This window comes from Haliotis cracherodii, unplaced genomic scaffold (genome assembly GCF_022045235.1).
Source record: "Haliotis cracherodii isolate W230 unplaced genomic scaffold, xgHalCrac1.p SCAF_5, whole genome shotgun sequence".
Classification (NCBI taxonomy): domain Eukaryota; kingdom Metazoa; phylum Mollusca; class Gastropoda; order Lepetellida; family Haliotidae; genus Haliotis; species Haliotis cracherodii.
In genome coordinates this window covers 11,966,650-11,978,025 of record NW_027266308.1, presented here as the reverse complement: position 1 = coordinate 11,978,025, position 11,376 = coordinate 11,966,650, and the positions used below count along the sequence as shown (strand labels likewise).

The following is an 11,376-nucleotide window of genomic DNA, read 5'->3' as shown; positions in this document are numbered from 1 at the left end:
AGATGTTAGGGACCTGAGACATATATGGTATTGGGGGGAAAATAGTTCGAATTCCAGAAGGGTGAGAAGCTACATCATAACAAGTCTGAATAAGGTGCTGGTTATTAGATAAGAGTGGGTTAGAATGATCTAGTGTAGGGGGGAAAGGTGGTTGACCAATGATAGATGGAAAAATGAGTAGAGCTGTGACGTAGGTACCGGTTTAAAAAGGGGCAAAAGCCCAAAATCGAGGACGGCGAGAGGACGGCTAACAACGGCTAGAGAACGGCTAGAAAGCGGCTAGGTAGCGGCTAGGGAGAGGCTGGGGAGATTACATCTGGACTGGTGCTCCGCTCTCGGGTTGTTGTCACGATCTTTCGAACCAGAAACCAAACTTAAGCAGCAGCATTTCGACTGAGACTGAAGCTTTGCGGCCGAAGTCTCATAAGTAAGTGACAAATAGAGTGGGTTGACCGGCAACACAAAGTTGGAATAAAAGCTGTTAAACGAAGATCACCCTTTTTGCTTGTTGGAGGAACTACGGTAATAGGTCCAAGGCACTCGGGTACTGACATTGTACCTCTCGCTCATCCCAGACAGTCAGCACCAAGAACGAGGGGATTACCCGTAGTTCAGAAGAAGAGGTACGCGACTGGCTATACCCTGGTAATTACAATTACCGCCGGTCATTAAGGCGTTAAAATTACCTTGGTCACAATTACAAATACCACTGATTTCAAGGATAATCAACATTAGCACCGCAATATATCATCTGACACTCATAGTATGCTTGCTGCCATGTCAAGGCAGATGCGTGTTGTTGGAATTCTAAATGTTTCTGTAGTTATTGTTTGGCAAACCTAGAATCAGGGAATCAAAGCTGCCAGTCAGGGCGAACAGGGTTTAGACCCCATGATCATACTATAGGATTCTGGCGTGCCCAAGGGACAAAACTCTGCACATCTAAAAGTGGCTCCAAAGACGACTTGGTCACCCGTGCCCCCAATATGCATAAAGAAAATTAAACTAAGTAAACAGTAAAATCATCCAAGGGTAACCCTATCGTCTTGCAGCGGTAAATTGACGAACTAACAGCATACAATAAGTGCTATTAAAGCATTCATGATCACACGTTGACCTGTCCGTCATTTGTTTCGGTGTCCGTGATTTGTCAATCTCATTAAAATCAGATCTTAGTTGTCGCTATCGCTTAACAAAGATCTGAGGACATCCCATTACGTGTCACGTCAGAACGACCTTTCATCCGACCAATCAAAGCGTCGCTTACCAGGTCATGAAGTGACAGTGGAAATGTTTTTCCACTCATGCAACCTCCAAAACGTTTACACGAGGTATTCCGAACGACAGTTACGGCCCGTAAGACTGATTTCGTCAAAATTATCGTCTATCTCTCGCTTCCAGTGATAAACATTTGAACGGAGGAGGCGTTGCACAGTACGTGGGAAGCACTGCCATACATCTCAACCATATATTAGACATTCCTGAATGTTCGTTTGTTCAGTTTTCAAAATTTTATTCGAGTCATTTCAGTGGTCGGTCAAAGTTCGCGAAAGGTAGTTCTGACGTGACACGTAATGGGACGTCCTCAGATTTTTGTTTAGCGGCAGCGAGAACTTAGATCCGATTTTAATGAGATTGGTCATTTGTATGTAAAGATTTCTGACGGACGCCCCGCGCGACATGCCACCTGACATGCGTGTCCAGACATAGCGACAGTATCGATTTATTAATGTCTATCAAGTTAATGTCAAACAATGAATTCATGTTCAAGTATTTGAAAGTGTAAATCTTAACTGTGTATCTCTGTCAAACCAGATTGCAACATTTTACATTTACACACGGAAGTTATCGTATTTCTGTTCACTTACATTAACTGTATGTATAAAACAAATACTGTATGCTTGTACTTGTCTGAGGTGGACACGGCCAGAGTAACAGAGTGGCAGTCGAATCACGGTCACGACCCCTGGTCACACTCTGTGGTCGATGCTTTCCAGTTTCCCCAAATTAAGGCACTGTCTTCAGATGTATTGTTCCTATGTTTGAGCCCATGTGGTCAGTTTGTGACCTTGTTACACCACTACTGCCATGACTAAGCCTTGCCACGTAATACTATTAACATGACTTTGTTAATAATAGTGCCAAACATTTTTGTCCAATCTCTTTGTTTTTCTATTATTTTGTGTGGTTTGATCAAGTCTCCTGGATGTCAGCCCTTCTCGTATGTTTCCCTCCTGCTTCATCTGGTCCATCTCAGCTCTGAAACATTTCAAGGCGGAGTCGAGCTGCTGCCCCTTGTCCTTCACCACCTTCTCAAGTCGACTTGTCGCACGCTTCTGGGACTCCAGGTCCTTCTGCTGCCTCTGTAGCTGGTTGTCCTGTGTTTGAATACGTTCTGCTTGGTGTCCAATGACACTGGCTTGATCATTCAGGCGCTTGCTCTGATCTTGCATTGCCAGCTTCCGCTCATCAGCATCCCTTTGTAGTGATGCTATCCTACCATGTTGTGAGTGTAACGTCTTCTGCTGCTGCTCAAGCTTCTCATCCTGCTCTCGAATCACATTATCTTGTTGCTTGAGAGTCAGCTTTTGTTCTTCATTCTCTAACACCAACGCTCCAATTTGTTGTGTTTGCTTAGAGACATTTTTTCCCAGCTGTTCTATATTAAGCCCTTGTTTATAAATTACATCGACTTGGCGTTCTACTGATGAGCTTAATCGTTCTATAGTTTTCGCCTGTTCGCTTATGGTCGATTCCGATTTTTCAATGATTGTTTTCTGCTGCGTAATCTCATTCTCATGGTATATAACACTTTCCCGTAATTCTGCGATGAAGAGTTTTTGTTCACTGCACAATGTCTCTAAGTGGGTAAGTTTGTTCTTTAAAGTGTTCACTGTGTTTGCTGATTCCAATAGATGGCGCTCAGATGCTTCACTTTCTCGCTTCAGTTCACGAATTATCTCATCCTTTTCCACAAGCTGATCCTTCAAAATCCTAATCTCACCTTCTTTTCGTTTCATCACATTCTCTGCATCTGCAACGTCTTGGTTGAGATTGTGTATGACATCATTGGTTTCTGGTTTGCGTGTTTTGACATCAACAAGCCTTTGCTTCGCGGTACCAAGATGTCTTTCCAGATTGTTCACGGAATCTTGTATTTGTTTGATCTCTTGCAGCGTGTTTGAAAACATATCCGCAGTGTCATCGCCATTTCCGCTGCCCTGAAACGTTAGAGAACATCATAAGTCATAGGACTTGTTAGAGGCAGGCTATTGTTTCGGTCACTGCTTGAGGGGAAACACGTTATTTTTTGCATATTGTTTAAAAAATGCCCGTGTGTCCAGCGAACATATTTTTCAAAATTTCCGGGAACATTTTTCCCAGTAAAAATGAATCCATTCGTCTATTTCTGTTTTATTCCTCTAAATGGTGGCCTGGGATTTTAATCGAAAAGTTCATTGTGTCAGACAATTCTTGATAATGTAATAATGCTTCACATTGATAAGGGGTCACTGGTGGCCCAGTCGTCTAAGGCGCCGTGATTCGCTGTGCAGAGTTGCGTCCCTTGGGCACGCCAGAAACCTATAATTGTGGGATCGAATCCCGGTTCGCCCCGATTATGTTTCTAGGTTTGTCAGCACCATACCCGTGCTCGTGGGCCGGGTTTCACCGAAGTGGTAAACGACTGAGACCTGCATCATTTGGGGCTTTCCCCCCACATTAAGCTGACACGCCGCGATATGACTGGAATATTGTTAAAAGCGGCGTTAAACCCAACTCACTCACTTAAAAATAAAAGAAATTGTCTGCCACAAAATTACATTGCTACAAGGTTTTGCAGGTCGATAGTTATGATACAAAAACATTTACCGTTTGCAGTTTCAGCTGAAAAATATGTAAGTTCCATACAAAGTCCTTATACCCAAGTTCTCGGAACCTTGAAATAATTCTGCTGAATCTTCCTATAAAAAGATATCAGTGTGTCATATAGCTAACTAAGTACGTAGTTTTGTGTTGAAGATAAAAATAAAACTCATCGCAATGCTACTGAAATATCATACCTATTCTGCGCATGGGGGTTGTGGCTTATGCATGAAAACATTTAGAACCTTGATTTAGGTGAGGTGAGGTGAAATTGGGTTTAACGTCGCGTCCAAGATTATTGCACTTATACAGCGACGTGCATGCACGTGTGTGTGTGGATGCTTGTGCTAATCCGGACTGATGCCGATTTATAGCGCTAGCACACTGAGATACCATGCCGCAGTTTAACATGAATACCCCACTCAGACACAGTATACTGACTCCGAGCCGACCAGTCCTTGTCCACGCGCAGCGTGAGGTTTCAAATGTTAAATTTAGCGCGGTTAAATCTACAGGTAACCTAGCTCTACATTGAAAACACAGTATGTTTATCTCCATTCTACCATTACTAAATAAAACGCGAACTCTTTGGTGTTAGCAAATATACTGAGTGAAGCGGCATGAGTTGAGTTCAGTGTTTTGAGTGGGTTATCGATCTGAATTACGGAATCACCGAACAAAATATGGTGCTGTATATACTCAAGCAGTTTGTTTACACCGTTATACTTCACTCGAACATATGACAGGCATTGAAAGCATATAAGCAAGGCAACTTGGTAAGCTAACATGAGGTGGGCATCCCTAAAGAAAAAAAAAGCAAGCTTTGCCAGGCTTTCGCTCTACATCGCGCATCACCATTATGATGTCATATCGCTCATTGTGACGCAAAAAATATGACGTCACAGTTGTATATAGAAAAGTGCCAAAATTCCAAGCTCTCTGTTGTCTCCAAAACGTAAATACATTCCCTTTGTTGATTTCTGTCGTGTTTTTTTCTGCACGAAATGTATTGCCACACATCCTTTGAATATAGAAGTAACCGCATCTGTGCATTTCGTAACCTGTAATTTTAGATATAATTATTTAAATATGCCTACCGACAATGACCGAAAATAGTACTATTCTGTGAATATTAGCTTCCGCGGTGATGCGGCCGTCAAACCCGCTGTTTCAATCAGAGGGGGTGTATTGTGATTTAATAGCCTCTGATTGACCAATCAGAATCGAGTAAATTCCAAATCATGGTAGAATGCACGTTATTGCTTTCAGTTAGGAGATAAACATACTGTGTTTTCAATGTAGAGCTAGGTTACCTGTAGATTTAACCCCGCTAAATTGAATTTGGAACCGAACGCGCAGCGTGAGGTTTCAAATGTTAAATTTAGCGCGGTTAAATCTACAGGTAACCTAGCTCTACATTGAAAACACAGTATGTTTATCTCCATTCTACCATGACTAAATAAAACGCGAACTCTTTGGTGTTAGCAAATATACTGAGTGAAGCGGCATGAGTTGAGTTCAGTGTTTTGAGTGGGTTAACGATCTGAATGACGGAATCACCGAACAAAATATGGTGCTGTATATACTCAAGCAGTTTGTTTACACCGTAATACTTCACTCGAACATATGACAGGCATTGAAAGCATATATAACCACAGCATGAGGTGGGCATCCCTAAAGATAACAAAGCAAGCTTTGACGTTATATCGCTCATTGTGACGCAAAAGATATGACATCACTGTCGTATTTAGAAAAGCGCCAAAATTCCAAGCTCTTTGTTGTCTCCAAAATGTAAATACATTCCCTTTGTTGATTTCTGTCGTGTTTTTCTGCACGAAATGTATTGCCACACATCCTTTGAATATTGTAGTAACCGCATCTGTGCATTTTGTAACCTGTAATTTTAGATATAATTATTTAAATATGCCTACCGACAATGACTGAAAATAGTACAATTCTATGAATATTAGCTTCCGCGGTGATGCGGCCGTCAAACCAGCTGTTTCAATCAGAGGGGGTTTATTGTGATTTAATAGCCTCTGATTGACCAATCAGAATCGAGTAAATTCCAAATTCATGGTAGAATTTTTGTTCACTTAGATACACCCATAATTAAATTATTATGTAATAGTGAGTGAGTGAGTGAGTATGGTTTTACGCCGCTTTTAGCAATATTCCAGCAATATCTCGGCGGGGGACACCAGAAATGGGCTTCACACATTGTACCCATGTCGGGAATCGAACCCGGGTCTTCGGCGTGACGAGCGAACGCTTTAACCACTAGGCTACCCGACCCCCCTATTGTTTAATAACATGACATAACGAGTTACAAGTCGGAAAGTGGGACTTTGAAGAAAATGAATCCAAATATTTGATGTCATGTATCTCTGTAATAAATGTGAATTGAAGCTTATAAATTTATTTGTGTGTTCCAAAGATTCTGTAGTTCTAAAATATAATAAGAAGTGAAAACATATTTAATCCATTTGTTGTATGGTTTCTGCTGCAGATGGCCTACATGTTATAACTTTTTACCGCAAATACCACCATGAAGCACCAGTATACAGGGTAGCAAATATAAAGCTCCAAGAATAATCAGTCTCGAATACCAGCCGAAACAGATTCATTTGGACGTAAAAGATCGATGAACGATATGAATGCATCACGGAAATTCAGGTGTTCGCAAAAATGGTAAGAATGTCTTTATTTCAATATATTGTTATATTGTTTGCATATAGCAAAATGAGTTCGTGTAATTCTGGACAATAAATGTATTTGGGTATTGATATACCCTTGTATCCCATTTAAAAGAATACATTAATACAACACTGATGCCAATGCATCGATAATTGTTTCATCAATAAATATGTGGTTATTAACTTTTGCACTCTCGGTCAATGCTACCACATAAAAAAAGTTTATTAACTGTTGTACGTAATTGTGTGATTGTGTGAGTTGTGTTTAACGCCGCTTTTAACCAGTATTCCAGTCATATCACGGTGTGTCAGCTTAATGTGGGAGGAAATCCCCAAGTGATGCAGGTCTCAGACGTTTACCACTTCGGTGAAACCAATGAGCACGGGTATGGTGCTGACAAACCTAGAAACATAATCGGGGCGAACCGGGATTGGAACCCACAATCATAGGTTTCTGGCGTGCCCAGGGTACGCAACTCTACACAGCGAATCACATCGCCTTAGACGACTGAGCCACCCGTGCCCCCTGTTGTACGTAAAGCCACTGAAACAACATAATAATTTGGTCATTAACTGTTGTACGTAAAATCACTGAAGCAACATAATAATTTGGTCATTAACTGTTGTACGTAAAATCACTGAAACAACATAATAATTTGGTCATTAACTGTTGTACGTAAAATCACTGAAACAACATAATAATTTGGTCATTAACTGTTGTACGTAAAGTCACTGAAACAGCATAATAATTTGGTCATTAACTGTTGTACGTAAAATCACTGAAACAACATGATAATTTGGTCATAAACTGTTGTACGTTAAATCACTGAAACAACATAATAATTTGGTCATTAACTGTTGTACGTAAAATCACTGAAACAACATAATAATTTGGTCATTTACTGTTGTACGTAAAATCACTGAAACAACATAATAATTTGGTCATTAACTGTTGTACGTAAAATCACTGAAACAACATAATAATTTGGTCATTAACTGTTGTACGTAAAATCACTGAAACAACATAATAATTTGGTCATAAACTGTTGTACGTAAAGTCACTGAAACAGCATAATAATTTGGTCATTAACTGTTGTACGTAAAATCACTGAAACAGCATAATAATTTGGTCATAAATTGTTGTACGTAAAATCACTGAAACAACATAATAATTTGGTCATAAACTGTTGTACGTAAAATCACTGAAACAACATAATAATTTGGTCATTAACTTGTGTACGTAAAATCACTGAAACAACATAATAATTTGGTCATAAACTGTTGTACGTAAAGTCACTGAAACAACATAATAATTTGGTCATTAACTGTTGTACGTAAAATCACTGAAACAACATAATAATTTGGTCATTAACTGTTGTACGTTAAGTCACTGAAACAACATTATTATTCGGTCATTATCTGTCGTACGTAAAGTCACTGAAACAACATATTAATCATTTGGTCATTAAGTGTTGTACTTGAAGTTTCTGTAATCACATAATAATTTGGTTATCAACTGTTGTACTTAATGTCATTGTAATCACATAATGATTTGGTTTTGATGTCACTGTAATTACATAATAATTTGGTTATTGACTGTTGTACTTGATGTCATTGTAATCACATAATGATTTGGTTTTGATGTCACTGTAATCACATAATAATTTGGTTATTAACTGTACATGTTGTACTTAATGTCACTGTTACCGCATGCAACTTTGGTTATCTAAAGTTGTGCTTCAAGTCACTGTAACCACATAAATAATTGGTTATAACGAGTTTATTTGAAGCTGCTCGACGACACTGAATGATTACAACAGCCTTCGTGATGGAAGGTTACCTCATCCGACTTTATGTTCTGCTGAACATCCAGAATCCAAATATATTGCAATCTAACTAAATTGTGTTTTAGGAAACTAGCTTGTTATCACCACAACAAAAAGTTGATTATTTTACCAACACTGAGCAAATGTCTCAGTTTTACAAGCGGTTACTAATAGATAACCCAAGTACAAATAAATATTTTTCTCATGCAAGGGGACTATTCATATATAACTAAAACTGAGAATTAAGTTCTTCAAACAACAAGTAGATATGCTGTTACAAGTACACGAATTTATTATTTAAAATCATTCATCCATCATATTTGAAAAATATTGTTGCTCACTAAATAGATGTGGCATACAAATTTCAAACAAAAGATGAAAATCATTATGACACAATAACCATTAAACCCACTCTGTGTGCTGTATGGTCATAGGTAAGCAGCCATTTCATTTGTGATGCTAATTATCAAGAACTTGAGTAAACGTTAGCAAATGTTCGGAAGAATAATCAACCACTATGGGAAATTAATTACTATTTAATTCACCCAATACAATTCAAATATCTAACAGAAATGCATTTCATACAAAATTCACCACACAAAGAAAAGCTAATACATAATAAGATTCGATTATCTTAAATACATACCATCTCTTTGCAATCCTCTTTCAATTTCTGTGAAACGTGGAGGTATCCGTTGGTCTCTAAAGCGGCAATAAAACTGACAAAAGCTCCCGTTCCTCTCTGCAGTAGAGTTTCTAACAAGCACTGATTCCTGTCACTCTTTGTTTTAAAACTACGGATGAGTTGCACATCATCCACACTCAGGGTCGCAGTCCCTATGAGCGAGTCCGCCAAGTCCATCGCATCTATTTCATCCTTGATGAAGACCCAGTTGTTCCTGATGCAGAGGTCATGATGAGGGAGCATCTTCCCCTTAGTCCTCACATATCGAGCCATCTCTGAAAAAACCCATAGGTAATCATTTGAGTCCTCACATAAAGCAACCGTAACCATAGTACCATTGTAATTCTTGTAGAGTTGATTGTTGCTTAACGCAACCAGAAATATTGCAGCACGACATCCCGAAAACAATCTAATCTGGATAGACAAACGAGTGATTAAAAGAGTGAATAATGTCAGCATTGTCGGGATCCGAGGAAATGTAATCAGCTGAGTGACCGAGCTTGAACACCCGAACCAGTTTTATCTCCTTTTACGACAAGGACCGCCTCCGTGGTCTAGTGGTAGAGCGTCCGCCCGGAGAGCGGAAGGTCCGGGGTTCGATCCCCGGCCGCGTCATACCAAAATACGTTAAAAGTACTTGTTGTTACCCTGTCTGGCACTCGGCATTAAGGGGCTAAAACAAGGACTGGTCGGCTCGGAGTCAGTATACTGTGTCTGAGTGGGGTATTCATGTTAAACTGCGGCATGGTATCTCAGTGTGCTAGCGCTTTAAATCGGCATCAGTCCGTACTAGTAAAAATTCACAAGCAGCCACACACACACGTGCATGGACGTCGCTATATAAGTGCAATAATCTTGGACGCGATGTTAAACCTCATTTCACCTCTTACGACAAGCGATAGCGACATATTCTATTCGAGCACCACGTCTTCGTCAAATGAAACTGCGTTAATGTCAGCGACACGATATTTATGTGCAATTGGTCCTGGTTATCATATAAACAATTATATCCTTGATATCCACTCACTCACTCACTATTTAACCTTACACATAATTTATTTCAGGGACTGTAGTCTCGATGCTAAACTGTCGCATGGTATCTCGGTGGCGAAGCGCTATAAGTCCGTACTAATACAAGCAGCTACACACAGAGATGTGTATTCACTTCGCTCTAGATAGAAATAGTTTATGACGCGACGTTCACTCCCACTTCACTTCACATGTAATTTTCTGATAGTAGGTGTATGTAAGACCACCTGTTTCAAAGTATATTTATATCTACGTCTGTTTGAACTGCAGAATATTTGTTCACTTTTAATCTCTGGCTAACCTAGCAGCAATCGCCAGTAACTTGTGGAAGTGTAAATCCTGCTGGGGAACCATGCAGGTAGCAGAGGTACAGTAAGTCCCCTTGGTCCCCAGTATGGTGATTTTAACCTTGTTGCTAGCGATCTATAGCCCCATTTTTATATTGTGCCGTACCTCAATAATCAGATATTTTTAATGTTCTACAACTAGTTTTAAATCAATCTGGGATATATTGTTAGTTGTTATACCGTCCCTCGTCGACAGTCTTTATAACTATTGTATAACTTGTTCAAGTCACATTATGGCTAAAATATTGCCGACATGACTTTAATTAAACTCACTCACTCACTGATTGTAGGTTGGAATTTACGTCTACAATATTTGAAAGTATAATAGCCTTAATAACTATGATTTCTACCAAAATCTGGGGGTACTATAATATTGCTATTAAAACAAAAAACATTGAAACGAATATTACAAATTAAGTAAGTGAACAGATATTGTAAGCGTCTTTAATACAACGAGTACAACATTACTTGGATGATCGTATACACAATCTATGTGGATGTAAACGTTTAAGGTAGTTAATGAGATTCGAAATATATTCGATGGTATACTGGTGTACATAATTTACTTAAAGGCGGACTTTCAATTACTTACTTACCTGCAGGCAAATACCGCTATAGCTCCTTCTCGCTGGAGAAATCAGTTGCTTATATTATCTTGACAGAGTTGGAGTGTTGTTTTACTCTGGTAGTCTAAATAAAAACATGACAGAATATATCCTGGGAATTTTGGTGACGTTTTAACAGTTCAATGAATATTACATTCTAAATCCACCCTGTTGACGCACGTAAGGCTCGCTTCAATACGAAATCCTTTAGTGTGGCACAATGAAAATAGTTTAGTAGCTATCTGTCAACAACTGTCGAGACCCGTGATTAAGGACATTGATATTGTGCTTTGCAGGAGAGCCCTATAACGGATATGTTGGAAC

General features: G+C 39.4%; 1 protein-coding gene across 1 annotated transcript; it reads right to left on the bottom strand.

Annotated features, from left to right (window-relative positions):
- Positions 1 to 1,674: 1,674 nt before the first annotated feature.
- Positions 1,675 to 11,094, bottom strand: LOC139444045 (golgin subfamily A member 6-like protein 22). Its single transcript, XM_071224951.1, has 3 exons — positions 11,044 to 11,094; positions 9,033 to 9,346; positions 1,675 to 3,221 (listed from the first exon to the last, which is right to left on the bottom strand). The coding sequence occupies exons 2-3, from the start codon at positions 9,342 to 9,344 to the stop codon at positions 2,130 to 2,132; spliced, it is 1,404 nt and encodes a 467-aa protein (XP_071081052.1). The 5' UTR covers positions 9,345 to 9,346; positions 11,044 to 11,094; the 3' UTR covers positions 1,675 to 2,129.
- Positions 11,095 to 11,376: the final 282 nt, after the last annotated feature.